Source organism: Danaus plexippus, chromosome 17 (genome assembly GCF_018135715.1).
Source record: "Danaus plexippus chromosome 17, MEX_DaPlex, whole genome shotgun sequence".
In the NCBI taxonomy this organism is placed as follows: domain Eukaryota; kingdom Metazoa; phylum Arthropoda; class Insecta; order Lepidoptera; family Nymphalidae; genus Danaus; species Danaus plexippus.
The window spans coordinates 2,119,282-2,139,527 of NC_083548.1; the positions used below are offsets into that span (position 1 = coordinate 2,119,282).

General features: G+C 35.7%; 3 protein-coding genes across 3 annotated transcripts in view; 2 read left to right on the forward strand and 1 right to left on the reverse strand.

The window, feature by feature from the left end:
- Positions 1–6,534, forward strand: part of LOC116771289 (reversion-inducing cysteine-rich protein with Kazal motifs) — a 23,241-nt gene extending 16,707 nt beyond the window's left edge. The window contains exons 8-18 of the mRNA XM_061523219.1: positions 121–347; positions 426–558; positions 815–956; positions 1,032–1,143; positions 2,717–2,876; positions 3,181–3,333; positions 3,733–3,912; positions 4,288–4,462; positions 4,928–5,070; positions 5,325–5,464; positions 5,539–6,534. Coding sequence (XP_061379203.1) covers positions 121–347; positions 426–558; positions 815–956; positions 1,032–1,143; positions 2,717–2,876; positions 3,181–3,333; positions 3,733–3,912; positions 4,288–4,462; positions 4,928–5,070; positions 5,325–5,464; positions 5,539–6,171 — 2,198 coding nt within the window. The 3' untranslated portion in view covers positions 6,172–6,534. The remainder of the gene's footprint in view (positions 1–120; positions 348–425; positions 559–814; positions 957–1,031; positions 1,144–2,716; positions 2,877–3,180; positions 3,334–3,732; positions 3,913–4,287; positions 4,463–4,927; positions 5,071–5,324; positions 5,465–5,538) is intronic.
- On the reverse strand, positions 6,529–17,637 carry LOC116771288 (brefeldin A-inhibited guanine nucleotide-exchange protein 3). The gene is made up of 24 exons (XM_032663107.2): positions 17,375–17,637; positions 17,007–17,137; positions 16,806–16,925; positions 16,528–16,705; positions 16,221–16,350; positions 15,935–16,114; positions 15,763–15,861; positions 15,299–15,520; positions 14,985–15,221; positions 14,847–14,896; positions 14,600–14,771; positions 14,394–14,508; positions 13,642–13,809; positions 13,149–13,320; positions 12,811–12,934; positions 12,553–12,730; positions 12,338–12,479; positions 12,039–12,249; positions 11,868–11,961; positions 10,747–10,899; positions 10,204–10,401; positions 9,750–9,923; positions 7,087–9,672; positions 6,529–6,831 (listed from the first exon to the last, which is right to left on the reverse strand). Exons 1-24 carry the CDS (start codon positions 17,457–17,459, stop codon positions 6,619–6,621), a joined length of 6,132 nt encoding a protein of 2,043 aa, XP_032518998.2. The 5' UTR covers positions 17,460–17,637; the 3' UTR covers positions 6,529–6,618.
- A 619-nt stretch (positions 17,638–18,256) lies between these two features.
- Positions 18,257–19,987, forward strand: LOC116771387 (NADH dehydrogenase [ubiquinone] 1 beta subcomplex subunit 5, mitochondrial). Its single transcript, XM_032663230.2, has 3 exons — positions 18,257–18,444; positions 18,527–18,737; positions 19,642–19,987. Exons 1-3 carry the CDS (start codon positions 18,290–18,292, stop codon positions 19,846–19,848), a joined length of 573 nt encoding a protein of 190 aa, XP_032519121.1. The 5' UTR covers positions 18,257–18,289; the 3' UTR covers positions 19,849–19,987.
- Positions 19,988–20,246: the final 259 nt, after the last annotated feature.

Sequence of the window (20,246 nt, forward strand, 5' to 3'; positions counted from 1 at the left end):
TTATTCATTCTTGTTAGCTTGTCTTTTGTTCCGCCTCTATATATTGTATTGTATTAAACATAATTATAATTTTGTAAATAATTTGTTAGATTTTCTTACCCACATATTATTTCGTTTTAGATTTACCATGCTGCCACGAATCTCCAAGTCAAGAGTGTCGTAGTACCTGCGAAACAGTGCTCAGAAGAACGGGGGAGTCCCAGGAAATCGCGGAGGCGTTGTCCCAGGAATGTGGTGCTCCCGCGATCCACGATGGTATGTGGCAGTGTTTCCTAAGAAAAGACGCGCCTCCAGAAACCAAAGACGTTATTCCACATGACGTAGCAAAACTTCATTGTTGTCAGAAGGTAAGTCCTCTGAGCTTTGAAAATGTACTCGATAAAAAAAACATACTTATCACTAAATAAAACTGTTTCTGTTTCCAGGGCGCTACGATTAATTGTAGAAGACTATGTTTCTATACATTTAACAACGGCTGGCATTTAAATTGGCAGAAATTCTATTCTGAATGCCTCGGAGATCCACAGGAAACGGAAATGGCGGAATGTATAGAAGAAGGTATCATAACTTTTGCTATGTAAAATACTTGTGAATTTCTTCGAAAACTTTTAAAATTTGCAAGATAAATAACATTACCGTGTTCCGCTTATACTCCCAGGACGGAATTCATTAAATTATATGGAACATTGATCATTTGTATAAAAAATAATTGAATTTTACCTAACACTACGTGAAACTATTTCTCAAATTTCTTCCTTCAATTATCTTCTTCATTGTACATCCCTATTATCGTAAACCTCTTGTTGGTCCACAGTCGAGGCTCCGTGTTCCTTGGGCTGCGCCGGCCTTACATACTGTAGTCAACTCAACAATCGCCCGACCAGTTTGTTCCGATCGTGTTCAGCTCAGGCTGATTTGGACGCACATTTGGCCGTCGCCGAGCAAAAGGCTAGTGGGTTAGTTGCTATTTCGTAATCCTTTTTGGTATCGATTTCCTTTTGTTTTTTTGACTAATATATATATTGTATTAGGGACGTCACTGTGGCAGGGTTACGTTTACCGTTGAAGAATTCTTCCCAGTGTACTACAGATATCTGGAAGAGCGTCGCTTGTGCTCTTCATGTGAAGCCCTGTACACTAAAGGTATTTTATATTGAAGCTCTATGGTTTTTTAGACCATTTTCTGTTGACCTATAGAAGTACTTTAAGGATATTTCCAATTTTGAATATTAATATATATAGATTTATATAGTATGTACCTCGTAATTATTTCTGTGGCTTACATCAGCTTAGATTTAAAGGACCTTTTTATACGCCAACATATTATTAGAAGACATTTATTGTAATAGCCATTGTAAAGGTAAATTTGTTAAACATTTGTTATAAAAAAGTGAGATCATAGATCAGATTTTTTCACACTACTCGTATATTAAAATGTCCTACATAATAACAATGAGAAAAGTAACGGTTAAAACTAAAATAAGTGTAACGGCTGAATAAAAAAACTTTGAAACACAGAAAATAGAACAGACACGTATTAAACAGACGTACAATGATATTAATTATGGAAAGAAATGAAAAAAAAATTACGACAATTTTTTTTTTTTTTATAAGTTTTGGAAACTTTTCATTTAAGTTCATAAGTTTTCATGATTACACTATAATTACATATCATTCTGTAAATATGCAACATCTTTTATCGTCTCTTTGTAACACAAAAGCATTAAATGTATCTTTACCACGTCCGTAACAAGTAAAAGCATCTTTTATGAAAATATTAAATGTTACTGGAACCAGATACTGGACTGGTGCCTTGTGGTACTCTAGACGTTGACGCAATTTTTTTTAGTTCGAAACCTCTCAAATAACGTAATTTCTTTTTGTTATAAGCGGCCCCTTGAAAGTTTAAGAATATTTACTTTCATTGCACGTAGAAAATTATAAGTCCACGAGATCAAATACTTGATGTAAATCTATTTGAAGACCGTATATCTTAATGTCAATATTCACAAAAATGATAAAGAGTTAACAAAACCGCGTTGACCTATTGATATTTTTACTTTTACTAGAGAAGTTAAGGTTGAACATACTTATGAATATGGAATCCTGGAAGCCACATATAAATATCAAATTTTCTAATATATATATATATATATTTTTCCATATATTTCCCGAAACTTTTATGTGTATGCTTAGTTCTCCTGCTCTTTAATAATGGAAAACATTTTGAACCGCAGTCACTCATGGTAAATTATCAAGTTGTGTAAAGAAACCGGAACAATAAAAGTGGACAAATTTTTGCGGTTTTTAGATATCTTACTGTCGATATAATTTTCTCATTTCATTACGTCTCCAATCTGTGAATCACGTCACCATGACAAATACGAACATGTTCCATTGCAAGTCACTTCCTTGACCGTCCCTACGATTTGTCAGAACAATTGAATGTATTTAAGCAAGAAAGGTATTACCTTAAAGTTGTATTCTAAGACTTTCGCGAGTAATCATGTAAATGAAAATAATATTATTCGGATTCCTACGCGTCATTTTATTATTTTTAAAAATTACATACTCCCGACGTTTCTGTTACTTTGCAGCAACCGTGATCACGGGCAGACGAGATGTGAATGTGATCCGAAAATATTAGTTTCATATAAAAGTGGATTTGTTTATGCTACATGTGTATGTATGTTTATGTGAATGTGCCTAACCCTAGGGTCACAGTAGCCTGTTGTGTGCTGAGGAGTGTCGTCGCCTGGTCTCCTCATGTGTGGAGTGGTCTCGAGCCCCGCTGTCAGCCGCCGCGCTCTGTGCTAGACTAGCGCCAGCTCGCCCTGACGCTCCATGTGTGTCACTGGCCGAGTTCCTTACAGCCAGTTAGTATTTACGCCATCATAGTATCAGAATAACAAGACAATTTTGCGTCACTCACAATCATTACTACGAAATTATAACTTGAAGATTATCTTACCTAATTAACCCGCATGTTTTTTGACTCATTTTTATTAATAATTTCCCCAAATATCAAAAATAGACTACCTATAAATATACGCGGAGGAATACATTATGGTCTATATCATTTTCCAGGTTCATTAAATACCATGTCTTATCCTTAACACATATATGTCAAATACAAAAGTGAATCCTTATTCTTTATGATCTATTTTATCTCCATTGTAGGTCCCGAACCGCCTTTACTATCAGCTACGGAAATGGTCACTTCCCCATGCGCTGGTTCTCCCTGTAACAGTTCCCAAGTGTGTGTCATCAACAGAAGTTGTATTCGAGGAGGATCTTGCTCAAAGTATACATGCATTGACGGATGTCCGCTAGGTATGATTTTTTTTTGGTAATTTTTATACATATTTTAACTAGGTTATTCCCGCGACTTCGTCCGCGTCGGCTTCGAAATGGTGTTCAGAGAGAAATTAATAATGTTTACTAAAATAAAATAGCTAATAGCATGAGAACAGTTATGGTCTCAGCTTATAGTATGTATCTGAGGACTTCAAACAAAATATACGTTTAATGCCGTATTATTTAGGCAAGTGCGTGGACTTTTTATTATTATAAACTATTTATCATTCTGATGTTTAGACTCCATTTGGAATGATTGATAAATAAAAATCACTCTCAAGTTTTTGCGTGTAAGAGCAACGGACATCATACATTTCCTAATAATAATGTGATTAGGACATATTGGTATGTGGTTCAAACGAACTTTGTCTCCAGGTGATGGTAGCCCATATGTGGTTCCCGTCGGTTCCTGGGTGAGGGTGCCCATGCCCTGTGCTGCACAGAAGGTCTGCATCAAGATTTGCCGCTGCGGTAACAAGGGGCTGTCAGACTGCCAGCCGTTACCCAGCGTCGCCCTTGATAATTGTCGATTGCATGATAAAGTGGTCAAGCATGGTTAGTATTTAGGTCAAAGTGTAAACAAAATGTTTCTTAGGGAAATGGCTGAATAGGTCAAACGACATATTAACATTCTTCATTTATAAAATTCATAGGATTGTTTTCCGTATGTTTGGTTCTTTTGATTTCAAATCAATATGTTATTTACCACATTCTGCTATTAGTTCCAAAAGTTTTTTTTGGGTTATCTTAGAAATTATAACAAATTATGTACGAATACCTTCAAATAATGATTCTATTTGCCTAATTGATACATACACACACTGACACGGATGCAGGCACACAGAGACGCTGTCATACAGACGCACACGTACACAAACAAACAAGTGCCTTAGTACAGTGACGTCATAGCTTCATATAATCTCTCCGCAGGTGACAAGTACTACATGGAGTGCAACCCATGTGTGTGTGTGTCTGGTGAGCGTGTGTGCGCTCGTCGAGCGTGTGGTCGCGCGGCGCTACTGACGGGTTTGCCCTGTAACTGTCCCCCTCACCATCTTCCAGTGCGATCGCCAGGAAGGCTCTACCCTAATGCCTGCTTGGCCAAGTATGTTGAGGTTGTAGGGTAGTTTGAGGTATTGGTTCTGGTTAGAGGAAATTCTTATATAGACTATTGTCTTAGAAAAGCTCGATAATGAAAGGTTGCCTTAGTATATTCTGTACTTTAAATAATGTAACCATAATAGTTAGGAGACATTACGTCCGTAGCGAGTAGAGATGGGAATAATAAACATATCAATAATTCGATATTCAATTTCTAATAGAGATTGAATAATGGCATTTTCTTTACACTCGACATAGATAAAGAGAAGAGAGTAAGAAAAACACTTTTTGCTTTATTAAAAAAAATCTGCCAAATTAGTATATTTTAAAGACTGCACCATCACTTAATAATCAGATATAGCTTAAGCACATTACTTCACTTCTTGTCACTTTCTTTTGCATTTAAAAAAAATTTTCGCTAATTAAACTATCTATACAAACGTTTCTTAATACTTACAAATGCCTATAGATGCGCGGGCGCGACGGACGCTGAGATCGAATTCGGTTCGGGAGGTGTTTGTTCTGGCGGCGAATGTTCGCGGCTCGCGTGTCTCCCCGCTCGCTCCGTCTGCCTCTCGCGCTTACAGACAGCGTGTCCGCAGCACGTGTGCGGTGAGTTAAGACATGATAGTATACGGACCTGGCGAGATTCCTGCTGATGAAGACGGATTGGATGACTATAAGTTCAATGTGTGTCCTTCCGACTTATATAAATTAGATTTCTTATTTATGACTTTGACACTCTGAAATTCATCTCAATATAATAATTAAATGTGATTTCTTTGAAGCCATAGCATAGAAAGATAAAGTGGTTTCTTTTTAGTTCCCACCAATTTAGTGTTTTGATGGTTAATTGTTATATCCAGTGAGTACAACCAACTGCCACACCCAGCCGCTGTCGCCAGTGTGTGACACGGACGGACATTCCCACTCCAAGCCCTGCCAGCTCATCATGAGTGGTCGCCGGTTTGCCTACTGGGGACAATGTTTACAGGGATGTTCATCGGTAATTCATTTCATTTATTTTGCTATTACTTACACGATAACTGTATCAAATATTTACAATCTTCTTTTTCATAGAGCGGAACAGTTTGCGGAGTCAATGGCATCACCTACAGCTCTGAATGCGCCGCGTGGTCGGAATACGTCAGTGTGGACTACAACGGAGCTTGTTTTGCTGTTGGTCCCATATCAGACCTCATGGAGCCAAAATGTCAGTTCGACAGAATAATGTGCCCTCCATTGAAGAAACCGGATTGTCTCGGATATACTGCCCCTGGAGCGTGTTGCCCGAAATGCGGTGGAGCTTTGAGAATATTATACTCTAAAAAACAAATCGATAGAGCGCTTTATGGGACCAATATATCGGCTTCCGTTATAAACCTGCACAATGTTCTGTCGGCTCTGGACAGGCATGTCAAAGTGGCTGAATGCGCTTTAAGGGGCTATCTTACCATCGAAATGGAGATTTTCGTCACCATCGAATCAGTATTGAAGAATCCGACCGACCTGCAGCTGAACGTCTGTGTTTTGGAAGCGGAAAAACTTGCTGATCTCATAAACCGGGAGAGTGCTCTTATTTCTAGTGATTTAGGCTTGAGTGCGTTGTCGTACGCCTTGATAGTGCACACACATCCGTCTCAGGGCGCGTCCGTTGTGAGTTTGTCGTTGGCCATAATATTATCGTACACAGTAATTTTCGTTCTGAGGTAGACGTTTGTAGTTATGTATATAGTATTACTTAGCTGTTTGTAAATAGTTATTGTATATATGAAACGTTGTTTACCAAATATATTAGAGTTACGGTATTCTATGCTTTGGTTTGCTTTACCTCAGGCACCGTCGTTGTTGTAGATTGATGTTGTGAGTCATGTGCCATGTAGTATATACTTATGAATTATTTAAATATTGTATGAACAAACGATAGACTGATAAGAAACTAAAAGACAATGTACCGAGTAGTCCTTGTACCAAAAATATTGAAAGTTTTTATTTTGTTTTGTTGGCGTACGTTTCTATGGGCGAGTTTTGAAATATATTTATATATAGGCAATGCAATAAAACGAACGATCATGATACAGTCATTTTATTTGCGCACAACACCGATCTGAGAATATATGTATGTTATAATGTGACGTTTACAATATCACTATTAATTGATCACTTATTTCTAAATTCGAGTAAGTCTTTTTTATCGAAAAATATGTTGATTCTATCAAGCAGTTGGGGTTCGCTGACCGACTTCGCCAGTTGTGCGAAACCAGTCTGAAGGACAGGGTACACTAATTGAAATCGTTCCAATGGAAATGTGAGTACTAACTCCAGATATGCCATTATAATATTTTGGAAACAATTCCGTTGCACCTCCATGTCCTGAAAATTGTGATAAGAACGTTATAACACGAAATTATGAGAATGCTTATACGACATCTTTTATGACTATTTCATATATCAAAGATGGTGAATGAAGTAAAATAATAAAGAAAAGTAATTGAGACGATCACCAACAAGCGAACACGTCTCGAATCACTAAATCTCCGATATGAACGTCAAAAATATTAAATGTTTTATTCAGAATCTGTCGACACTGAAATTTCTTTTATATTAAAAATATAGTTATAGGTTTACCTTGTTAATGCTCAGAGTCCTTTGTTGTTCTATCTCGGGAGGCACCGGCTGAGGTGGAATTAGAGGTTCAATGTTTTTGTTCTTGTCGAAAGCCGTTTCATCGCATATGGATATGTTCACCTTTCTCTCAATATTATCGGACGCACAGCGACGTTTCGGTTTGACCGGGGTCACATTGCTCTGCGGATATTCGACTGATTTACGCATATTTTTTGTTCGGTCGCCGTCAGTGGAGTCTTTCTTCACTTCATCGTTACTGTTTTCTTCGTTTGTTATGTTTTCTTTGTTGCTGCTGTTCGTTGTTTCGTCGTCGTAATTAGATATTGTATTTGTTTTAAAATCTGCGAATGTGAATGGTTTTGGTTTTTCCGTGTCTTCGTTCCCTTGTAATGTTACATTTCCATTTTCTATTGCTGCCGTACATATTATTCTGTTGGGTTCTTGAGTGTAATAATTTTCATAATTATTATTACTCGAGGAATCTGTGTCCTCTGAACTGTACGAAAAACGATCTTTTGGATGATCGCACTCCTCGAAATCAGCAATATTTATGAGGTGTTTAACGTAATTCCCGCAAAGGAGTTCCCAAGTGGCTTTCAAGTCAAAGATTTTCGTCACGAACTGGTCGTATTCTAGTGTCATGTTTAACGTTGTTTTATAATTATTCAGGATTATGGAGACGTCCGTGGACTTCATTTTAAATTTTATAACACCACTAAAAAATATTTCAGTCAGAGCTATAATTTTGATAAGCCATGAAGATGAGGTCTGTTTGTATAAATTGGCTGCGTAGTCTAAGTTTGACACTTTTTGCACGAGAAATTTTAATCCTGGTCTGGAGTCAAATTGCATGGCTCTAGTGTAAGATAATTCAAGACTTTTAAGTAAAAGATCAACATTGTTTTGGTTTAAGAAAAACTTGTAATTACAAACATTCGTACCAGTTCTGAAACTTTCCAGTAATATACTGTTTATTCCATAGAAGACATCGGAAGAAGCCTGTATTAAAACAGTAGCAATAATTTGGACTAAAATTTGGTGAGCGAGCAGCCCCACGATTAATCCTCTATTCGTAATTCTTACTGTGTATAAATCAGGATTCAGAGATTTCATAGATTCTTGTAAATAGATGAGGAATATGTAACTTCTGTCGTCAATTAAATTTTGTGATGAATTTTTAAATGTCTGCTTGCTGTGATTGTCATGACCTCTTAGATGCTCAGTTAAGAAAACTTGTTGAGCCATAGCATGGAGGCGTACATTATCATTGATTGAGCAATCCCGTCTCGCAGCCACTTTAACGATTGCCAAGTCTCCGTAAAAACTATTCGAGTTTTCTTTAAATGCATATGTTAATTGCTTTAACGGGCTTAAGCTTACGTTGCAAGCTCTATGAAGACTTGTGCATATTATCTCCCATTGCTTATCAGTTAGAAGGTGTCCAGAAGTTAAAATTATATGTCTTATACATGATGCTCCCAAACGAGCTATCGGTTCTTGCGGTTGTGAAATGCATTCAACTAAGACTAGCATGATCTGCTTTAAAGCAAATGTTGCCTCTGGACTCTCGATGGGTTCAATATTCTTAGCATCTTTTTTATCCTCCGCTGTTGCTCTTTCTATATTTATATGTTGCAGTTCGTGAAGATAAAATACAATAGTGTCCGTGGTCATGCCACAGCACTGTTTAAAATTTGGCATTACACTATCCCAATGTGTATTAACGTTGGCTATTTGTCGCAACCAAGTTTGTACCGTAGGCAGCAGTAAATGGTTAATGCAATGCAATCCAAAGTGGGTTCCTGGGACTTCAGCTATGTTTTTCAGTAATTTAAATAAAGTTTCCATGGCTGCTGGTTGATTTTTCTTAGAACAGACCACTGTAGCCGATATTAATCCTTCAATAAGAACGTACCACACTTTTAATATATTACTTGGTTTATCTAATTTTAGAAGACAATTGTTTGTTGTGTTCGAAGGTGGTAAGGTCGTTGACAGTTTTCTGTATGACATTAGTTCTTCTTCACAATTTTCATTAACGATATATTTGGTTACATCAATTGATGTACTAGGAATTATGGGATCGACTACTGACAACGGCAAATCGCCTTTGACTCTACTCCCTGTATTGAATATGGGACATTTGGGCATATTGTACATCATGGTTAAAATATCTGCGCAACTTTCTAAATGGTATAACGCCTCTCTGCACATATCCACAATAACCTTCTCAGATTTTTCTTCACTGAGCGGTATAAATTTACTATTTTTAGAAAACTTAAGATTTAGACTAGGTTTTGGTTGTGGTGGCGTAGTCACTTTCTTTGGTTTCGGTTCACTTGGTTGAGTTTCATCATAATGCAGACCCTTTATATGACTTAAAAGGCAAAGAATGCAGTCTAGAGCAGCATTCGCAAATACGAGTGTGTTGTCAGTGTTTAGAAACACTTTAAATATTTCAAGAATAGCAGAGTATTGGTTGGAATTGTTAGCCGCTCGGAGTGTATTGAACAGCGGTCGCCAACCCGATCTAATTTCCATGCGATTTGTCTCAACAAATTCACAAATGCAGGATATTATTTGTTCCTGAAAAAATGTGTATTAAATAGAGTAATACAAATTGAGAGTTCAATATTTCATTGCTGGATAAAGAAATCTTGTACCTGAATGTCGTCGTCACAGAGTTCTAAGCAAAGTAGATTTTCAAAGGGTTTTAGTAAAGCTTCATTGAAATGGAAGTGCGGTAGTTCAACTTGCTGATTGAGCAGAGCTGTGGCACAGTCGTGTAAACATTGAATAGCCAGGCTTGATATTTGGATATCTTTATGGCAGGCAGCCTGTGGATTAAACTCTCATTATAAAACCATAAAATGTAATAGTGGCGATTTAAAAACATATATCCATTGTTTCCTGAATATATCTTTCTAAAGCACCACCGTCTTTATTAATTATGACTAATTATATGCTAGAGTTTTTGGAAATAAGGATATATTAAAAGTTAAGTCGATCAAGGTTTTTTTCAAGTTAATATTATACAATATTATATATAACAATTGAACGTTAAAATCCTTATTAAAGGTTACTTTCTTAACAAGTACAGCAGAAATCTTTGACTACCTGCATAAAGTGTGGTCCGACGACAGTCCATATGGCCATACGGTGAGCGAGTGGACGAGCGGCTCGGAGACATCTCAGGGCGACATCACCAGCCCGACACACAGCACGAGCTGCCTCCCCGCCCGCCACCCTCACACGTGACCGACGCCACCAACCAGGGTTGTTGCTACTTATATCCTGCTCCCACGACGAAAATAGCTATACGAGATACGTACTGCATTATTAGTGATATTTGTTTGGATACGGCCGATAGCGTAATTGTTAAATCAACTAGAGTGCTGTATTTCAAGGGTAACAGGTTCAAATCATGCTTGACTTTTTTCTATTTCAATTTTATTTCAGGCTAATGGTATACAGATATAAAGCTATCAGCGATACCAAATAGAAAAGATTAGGTTTATTTAAACAAAGTCAGTGAAACTTATACATTAATTATATTGCAGTATATTAACAAATGCTTTTTGGAACGACTTTTAATATTATATTGTATTGGATTCTGTTATTAGAATTTATTTATATAATACATTCTAATGTCTAACCTACCAGTCTATGGTTGTGGGCGACGAGTCTCTGAAGCGCTGCCTTGAGCGCAGGTAGCGTAGTGGTGGCAGCGAGCCGCGAAAACAGTGCATCTGTTGCCGCAGACAGCGCGCAACACACACGTGCTGCGTTTGAACCGCTGATAACGTTACCTCCCTTTATGAGAAATATAAGTACTTAGCGTATGAAAAATAAATTTGATATCGTGATGGCGACCTGTCTAAGATTAAGATCCAGTTTCACTTTTGGTATGCCAAATCTATGCAATCAACGATGTATAAAATTTGGTCGCGTTAGCTAACCAGTGACGTATCGAGGGATTTATACGATCAAGGATAAAGTGATGCATCGCAGCAAACATGTCGTGTTAAACGCAATTACTTCAATTTGGTCGTCTTATAATAGGAACGAATAATTTGGTAGCCGGTCATTCAACGTGTCTTCTAAAACTACCATTTCTGTTGTGTACAAATAAAAAATAATGCTTAATACAATAAATCAAATTAAGTATTTCCTCATATATACAGCTACTATATATTGACATATGACCAAGTTTGGAGAAAATTCCTTCTTTAAATTATAGGTACAATCATTTTTTTTTCTCTTTCTTAAAATATAAATATATGTATATGGTCAGTTTAAACAAAGATGGTGATGAATTATTGGTATTGATATTTACGGTAAAGGTATTTAATATTTACTCTACACGATCAGTACTAAGGTTTTTGGAACTTAGATTAAGCATACTATAATATTATTTAAATAGAGCTGTTCAGTATTTGTTCTTATGCCCACCTGATGATACATAGAAATGACAGTAGGATACCATAGTAATTATACAATTGTAATGCTAACAATTTCACCACCTAGCAAGTATTCTAACATCATCATCATCATTATCATCATCATCATCAGCCTATCGGAGCCCACTGCTGAGCAAAGGCCTCTTCTCACACCGAGAAGGTTACAGCATTAATCACGTTGGCGATTTCAATGTTATATTTTGAAATTATATGACCAAGTTTCCTCACGATGTTTTCCTTCACCGTCAAGTAATTCTAACATTATATTGAAACCTGAAAGCCTATATTTTAATATTTTTTCTAGTTTTCTCTACACCTTACCTCTTGCCTGCACGTCTCGACAATTTTTGCAACAGACATTTCGTTGTTGGAATTGTTTTCTAGTACTGGTTGTAGGAAATTGAAAACGTCCACGCTGTAAATGAAATTGCTGACATGAATTGGAATTTCCATTTAAAGTTGAGTTATATAATGTAATAAATCATGAATTACCAGGTTTCATCGTCTCTTCCATCTAGAACTAATTTAGCGTCGGCCTGTAGTATGGATATCGTTTTGTTTCTTCCTGTCTGCATCGTTATTATTGGCGTTGCATTATTTCCTTGTTGGCCAAAAAGTGAATGCTCGAAACTAGACACGTATTGACAGGCTACGAATATATGTTCCCAACATTCCGGTGCCTTTGAACCCAATTCCAAACCACCTACCACATGAAAAAGAAATAAAACACAAAAACTAATAATCTCTCGTATTTATTTCGTAATGGATATTTTGTTTCTGTTAAAATTCACCTGAAATCAATATATCTAAGGACAATGCATGTGTTGCTAATATTTTTCCATTGGCTGGCTGTGACGTGGCAGAATTTGCTAACAGAGCCAATATGCTACTGCATCTATTTTGTAAGCTTAGCGTAGTGCTTATTCTTGCTGCCTAAAATTAAAAAATAAAAATGTAATATGTTACCTTTTTTACGAGTATTTTTGTCTTTTGTGACGTATTTTACCTTATGCAATCCCTCCAAGCACTGTATCGTAAGCCCCTCCCAAGCAATTCTCTTTCTTTTACCAAAATTATTTATCTTCTTGGATATAATACCTCGCAGTTTGTGCTTCTTATTTCTATAGCCAGTTAATGGCACACTGAGCACCGTCACCATCGAGTCCCATATACATGTTAATATTCTTAAAATAAGGGAAAAAATAATATGATAAATGTAATAAAAAATACATTAGGTACAAACTTTTTGACTTTTTCATTATACCTCCTCGCCCAACGTAAGCTGGCCTGATATTGTGGAGAATCATTAGTATCTTTATAGATCATCGAAACCTCCTTTAATTTTTGCCAATCTGACATCACAGGATTCTGATCTAGACCTCCTAAATCTAAAACAAAATTTATATTTTTTTTTTGCAAATGTTTTTTTTTTTTACATAATTGTGTGTAATTTTCCGACTTTCATTTATTAACTAAAAATATAAAAACGTAATGTTTTTTCAGCTAGAAGACCATAATCATGTTAAAACGAAAAAAAATATATAGTTTTTTCATCTTATTACATGTACCTACTGTTTTGTATAAAAATCTCTTAATCTTTACCTGATAGCAAATGTATGAGCGGATGGTCAGCACTAGTGACGTCTTTGAGTAAGTCAGTTGCCAGAACCTGCTGGTAGAGTTCCCTCAACCAGGTTGCTGATAAATAAACCAGCACACCACTACCCTGTACTTCATCCACGAACTCGTCTTCAATTAGTGGCACTTGAACCTTCTGATAATAATATGGAAAATATTAAGTTACTAAAAATATAACGAGGGTGGAATTAGAAGAAATGTTAGGATTGTTAGTTTGTCTACGTAATTTACAAAAGCAATAAAAATCAGTTACATCCCTTACACCCACATTTACTTTTACGTTTGTAGCGAAATTTACGTTAAATAGTTTGTGCATCAGCTTCCAAGATAATTCGAGTTTAGTAATAGTTAAATCATCAGATAGAGTTAGGTTTTTGATTCTCCTCAAATAAAAATATATCGCCATCTTGTTTTTTTTGATAATTTATTACGCTAGTAATAAACAGTTCAATCTCACATGTCCGTCGTTATAATATCTCGCCCGTCGTTGTCTGAGCGTTAACAGAAGCGCGGCGTATGTGGCGAGGTATACGCCGTCCGCGTTCATGACACACGCGGTGGCCGGCGGCTGAGACGCGTTATGGGCACAGCACTTCCAAGCGAAGTCCTGCATTGATTCGTCGACCTATAACACAAGGTATGATAAATCCTTAAAACTCACAAAAAACTGGTTCATTATTGAAAAATTTTAATGTATATTAATATATTTCCATTTTCCTCACTCAATTAGTAGTTCTGTGAATATGCAAATTTTAATATCTGTCGTAAGACTTGTGTGAAGAGGCCTTTGCTCAACAGAGGTTGGTCAGCAGCTCTGATAGACTAATGCGGACGGTGATAATGAATGTCTGTTAGAATTATATTTTATTCATCATCATCATCATCATCATCATCAGCCTATCGGAAGCCCACTGCTGAGCAAAAGCCTCTTCTCGCATGGAGAAGATTTGAGCATTAATCGCCACACTTGCTCAAGACGGGTTGGCGATTTCAATCTTATAATTTAAAATTATAAGTTCAGGTTTCCTCACGATGTTTTCCTTCACCGTCCGTCAGTGGCGTCTAAATACTGTTAGAAAGTACATATGACTATGAAAAATCACATTGGTATTTGCCAGGTTTCGAACCCGCGCCCTCACGTGTGAGAGGCGGGCCTTTAACCTTCAGGCCACCACGACATATATTTTATTTACCGCTCTCTATTCTTACCTCGATGCAAGTACGAAGATTGAGTAGCTTCGGCAGAAGTGAATTTTGCAATGTTTTCACGAATTGCCTGGCGTTGTGTCTTTCAAGATCAACGTTGCATTCCGTTATTGTGCATCTGGAATGTTAGAGTGCGCTTTATTACAATAGTAAATATTTTTGTATATAATATTTTTTGATTAGTCTTCTCTTTTTGCCTACTTTCTTACCTTCCCAGGTTTAGGGTTTTTGGTATGGCTTTCGTTTTCTCGTTACAGGTTTCCTTTTGTGCAGTTTTTGGCGACGATGGATTATTTGCTCTCGTGGGAAGAAATACGTTATCAGCGTCAGAATCAGCTTCAACTTCACTTCCAGAACTCATATTTTCTGGTCCAGAAGTATCTGAAACACATACAAACAGATAAACATAGAATCAGGTTTAATATTATATTCTTAATATAATTAGGTTAATCTCACCAGAAGAGTCATCTTTAGTTTCACTACTTTGCAACACAGCAACGACATCTCTGAAATAATAATCATTGATATATATATATAATCAATAATAACCAATATATAATCGAATAATTGTATTACTTAATTATTAAATCTTACCTATACGGACTCGGCAATCTGGCTAATGTCTGATAAGTAAGTGGTCCAGTATAATCAGAGTCATGTAATTGCGGCCAGTGATTTACGATCCTATTCGCTACGTCATTAGGTATATATTCAATAGATCCCGAACAAAGTTTCTCCAAAGCATCCAAAAGTGAAAATACACATTCAACAGCCGCAGCCACTATATCTGGATTGCCACTTCGTCCACATTCTTCAATTCCGTCCATTATTCTAGAATCACCAATACAATAATTTATGAGTCAAAATTATTCATTTTCTTTTATGATCAAGTTACAATTGATAGCTACAGTCTTATAATCGCCATATCATCGCTATGCCGTTCATCAGTCTTCTTCATGAGCACTAACTGGCAGAGCCTTCGAGGGTTGCAGAGTAATTCGCGAGCGCTTCTTAGAGGTTCGACACGGTGCTGTACCGGTGGGTACAGGAGCATACGGTGGTATAACGCCTCTAGGACCGGTCGCAGGTTCGACGTCGAGCCAACTAAACGGACTAATTGGTTGGCAATACTGGGAAGAAAATAATTTTTAGTAAGTTAGTTGCTAACTATGAGTTGTTGACATAAGGAAGGTTTCACTGGTTAACGTTGACTATGGATTATTATATAGTATGCCTACTCTGTTAAGCATTTTGAAGAAGATAAGTGATGGGGAAGTAGTTTAATATATTTAATATGTAAATCGCAAAGTCCAAATGAACATTAATCATGTATTACTGTCACACGGGCAGTAGTTCGTATAAATTGGCATACCTGTATATAGCTTTGGCTTGCTTGCTATTGAAACTTGGAGCACAAACTAATGCGCCGGAGCCTCTACCGGAATCATCAACCAGGTGACCTTCGTGTTCCCTTAATCCGAAACAAAGAATAATTTCTAATACGTAAATAAAATGTCTGTATGTAAACATAAAAGTAATGTTACCTGGATTTTATATTCTTATCGACCCTGGGAGTTCCAAGAAAAGAGATGAGAGAAGGACAAAACTTCTGCCAAAGAAATGTTGTAAAGTGTGAATTTCCACTTACTCTTTCAGACAGACTAGACATTAGAGTTAGAAGACAATCCAAAAAGAACAGAGCTAATGGGTTCTGTTTGGGCGTTCTGCAAAAAACGACGTAATTTACAATTATAAAAAAATATTGTCACGTCTTATATCTTTTATTCAACAGTATTGTGTACTATTTAAAATAAATAATCATTTACTAACAATTGCGTCTCAGAGAGTCTGCTGCACAAATATTGTATAACTGGTATAACTTCGCTGTAACAACCCACTGCGACTATATGGTTCCTGCCAATGGGCGAACCTTCGGCTAGGAGTTCCTGACATTCTTCATCTAAAATGAAATCGTAGACCATAAAAATATATATGTCTCATGGCGGGATATAAATAAACAATAATTTTATTGTTTATTATAATAACCCAGTCACAATAGCATTGATCTTTCATAAATTTTCTACCACATATATACGCTAGCATTTTATTAAAAATTCTATTGTTCGTATAAGCTCACCAAGCTGAGCACAGTACGCCCTCAACATTTGTGCTGCAGCAGCGCGTGCAGCCGCGGCCACATGCGGAGATGAACCCGCAGCCTCGCCGCATCGACCACAAGCCCACACACAGAGCCGACCGTTCAGAGTACGCCGAGGCGACAACGCCATTGACAGATACATACGGAAGATTTGGACCTACGTAGTCGTTATATCAACACAGATTTTATGCTAACGTTTTACAGAAAATATAGGTAAACAGTAACATATGTATATATTAAACAGGTAAATATGTTACCTGAGTATCGGGCAGCTGGTACATGACAGAAGTTGTGGCACAAAGCAATTGTGATGGCATCCATAGCGAGTCGTCTTCAGGCTCGATACCACGGTGAAAACGATCGTCTCGCAATAATTTCTTAAAATAATCAAAAAAAAATTACAGTATTTATTATTATAATAAATCAAAACAAAAAATGCGTTTAGAGTAAATATGTACATGAAACCCCTGGAGTGCGAATGCGACGAGGCGCGGCCGCTTGGTTTCCAGCGCGATCTGCAGCGGCGACAAGCACGCCCGCCGCAATTCGTATGATGCCCGCCTGCTGCTTTCTTGCAGGCAAAGGACCTCTAAAGATTTTTTATTATTTTATATTGTAGTATTTTTCACTTACGTTTATTATTATTATTTTTTAATCAATCTGTTGCTGTTTCCCTAAGATAATTTAAAAGCTTCCCATTTTATAGTTACAAAAAGCTATTACGTACACTACCCAAAAAAATGTACAAAATATAAAGAAATGTAATGGCTTAGTTTTATTAAAATAATAATATGTAATTAATTACCAAAAAAAAAAAAATATATACCTAATGCATCCTGACATGATTTCTTCAATGAGTTTAACTTCGGCCCTGTAGCTTCTCTAAATATGTCTTGAAGCAGTTCTTCCATATCAATGGAACGCCGGAATCATTTTTATACACTTCGTGTACTCGAGCACAAGAGTGTAAACTTAATATTTCAAATAATTGTCAATGAGGAAACTAAATATGGTGATACAAACTGCGTTTCACAAACGAGTGGGTGTTACGCTTATCGCTGCACGGAGCATGCTCAATCGAAAAATCAATACACTTGTCGGGAGTTTTCTTTGACTCCTGCTTACTTCAACAGGTGGTAGCAATTTTTTGCAGTATGCAAAAAAAAGCATTTTCAGCGTTATTATCATTGAATAATTATTTTAGTTTTGTCAAATGGATTCATATTAAGCGCTCAATAATGTTTTATTGACATTTACATGTTTTATTTCTTGAATCCATAAATTTTCACATTTAAGCAGGTCATATTAAATAGATCTGATTAATACTATTAAACAAATATTTTATTAACTTAATGCATTTAACATCGAACTAAAAATATTATTTGTCTAAAAGTAATCATTTTTATAAAGAAAATTATTTATATAACCTGCTTTTAACTTTGTTAAGCATAGTATAACATTCGTATTTCAGAGGTTTTTAATTTTAGCAAGAACCAATAAAAATGATAGCAAAGTTAAATTATAATTTGATAATTTTTTAGCTGTTGAATTCATAAGACCTTAAGTTTTTCTTAAAATTATATTTTTTGTATAAATTCTATATTCATAGTACTTATTAATACTGAAAACTGAAATTGGGCTTATAAAGTTATAGAGTAAAAATATATATATACGTCAACTGTCATCGCTTTTATACTTTATCGTTGTCAATGTCACTATTTTCATAATAAAATCTTTGAAAATGGTTTCCTGGAGTGCTTTGGGCCGATCTTTCGGCACTAACCTTTTTAAAAATAATTTAAAATCAACAAACTTAATCCAAAATGTGAATTTCTCACTAGCAAAAACCTTAAATGGGGATCATGGACATAAAAGTATGGTATTGCAGCCATCAAGGTATAATGACATTAGTGATTATCTAACCAATTTTTACACGACATTTCAATTGAAATACATTTATACAACTATTAAATTTTAGGTGGCAATGGCACAAATTCAAGGATATGTTTCACTACTACCTAATGGTAGGTTTGATCCCGGTAGGAGCAATCGTCTTTTATACCAATGTGTTCATCGGTCCCGCTGAGTTGACCCCTATCCCGGAGGACTATGTGCCCAAACATTGGGAGTATCATCGTCATCCCATAACAAGATTTATTGCGCGCTACATCCATAACAATCCTCAGCAGGTAAATACAAAATTTAGTGCTCCTAATAGTACAAATACCTATATATATGTCAAGTGTTTAAGTTAGTGATAAAAATTATTGATATGTCTCGTGTGTTAAATGATTTATTCTAATTGAAGATTGATACCAATCAATCCAAATAATATGTCATCTTTTACGCTTTGGATGCAGGTTTATTTAATTTAGCCAATAACATTTTCTTAATGGAATTCTACTGAGAAATTTTATAAATTTAAAAATCTTTTTACACTTATATTTTCATTTAGATACATGACTGTTTACCGACTATTTTAAAGTACATTACGTTTCTGACAAATCCTCAGATCCTTGTGACGGAATTCAAGGTTTTGGAAGTCTTATGCTAAGTGATGACGGAAGACTTGTCATTTCCTTGCCCTAATTACCAATTCTTCATGGTATTAGATAACATTTCAATATAAAGCTGTCAATGTTCAGTAGCTAGTCATAGTAATTATTTTACATTGTTATTTGTAATTTACATGATATTTCAATTGTAAGGAAACACTTAGCTTAGATAAAATTATTATTTAGAATTTCAGAATATTAAATCGCTATAAGTTATTTAAACATTTATAATTTTGTAAGGAAAAAAATATGGTATGATATGATAGGGTAAAAATATATGTAGTGATTGCAAAGTATCTTGAGTTATACAACCGTAAAAGTACATGAACATGTATATACATATGTCCATTACTGTATTTTAGACCTCCGTTTTTATAGTGAATAAAGCTCGATATTTAATTCCCTAAAGTTGAAATATCTGAATTAATTTAATCTAATTATGAGAATTTCTCTTAAAAAAGTTGTCATCAACAGAGGTCTTATAAAAAAAAAAAAACTTTTTTTTATTAGTAATATTGTTTGTTATTTTAATTTACAGGACTATGAAAAATTCATGCATTATATTGATGAGGAGGCCCAGAAGGTAAAACTTAGGGCTCTAGAAAAAATGGTGACTCAGAAAATGGCCGAGAGGAACGATTATCAAGCATACTACTACCGGCCCATGGTTAACAAATACCTCCGTGTGAATAAACAAGTCGGCGATGAAATTTATGACCGCATCGGTGACAATCATGATGAATAATCGCCTCAAACGATTTTATTTTATTTAGAAGTTGTATAGTAATGCCATAGATAAGTTAAAAATTTGGATTTTTCGTTTGCGATCAATTTTTATTGTGATTAAATTTCATTTAATTGTTGCAATAAATGATGTGAAATGAGACTATTTTTTATTTAAACAGGTTTTGTTGTATTAATTCATATGTTAAAATGAATGTGGATGGTTTTAGAGCACACGGAAATAAATCTTCTGTCCCTTGGAGTTAGAATATGTATTTAAGCAAAATTTATATCGACATTATAAATATTGTATGTCCAAGAACAGTTTTATTTTTTATATTGTATATGTTTTGTTTTGATTTTATACAGTATTTGTTTACTTACGTTAATCAACCTCCATAGTAATAACTGCCTTTATAA

Bases quoted from the DNA above. Each gene is read 5' to 3' on its own strand.
- LOC116771288 (XM_032663107.2), bottom strand. From the start codon at position 17,459: ATGGAAGAACTGCTTCAAGACATATTTAGAGAAGCTACAGGGCCGAAG. The intron at 15,222-15,298 runs GTAGCTATCAAT...TGGTGATTCTAG, and splicing joins GATATGGCGATTATAAGACT to AATAATGGACGGAATTGAAG. The intron at 10,402-10,746 runs GTAGGTTAGACA...TATCTCGTATAG, and splicing joins TCGCCCACAACCATAGACTG to CTATTTTCGTCGTGGGAGCA.
- LOC116771387 (XM_032663230.2), top strand. From the start codon at position 18,290: ATGGTTTCCTGGAGTGCTTTGGGCCGATCTTTCGGCACTAACCTTTTT. The intron at 18,445-18,526 runs GTATAATGACAT...ATTAAATTTTAG, and splicing joins ATGGTATTGCAGCCATCAAG to GTGGCAATGGCACAAATTCA. The intron at 18,738-19,641 runs GTAAATACAAAA...TTTAATTTACAG, and splicing joins TCCATAACAATCCTCAGCAG to GACTATGAAAAATTCATGCA.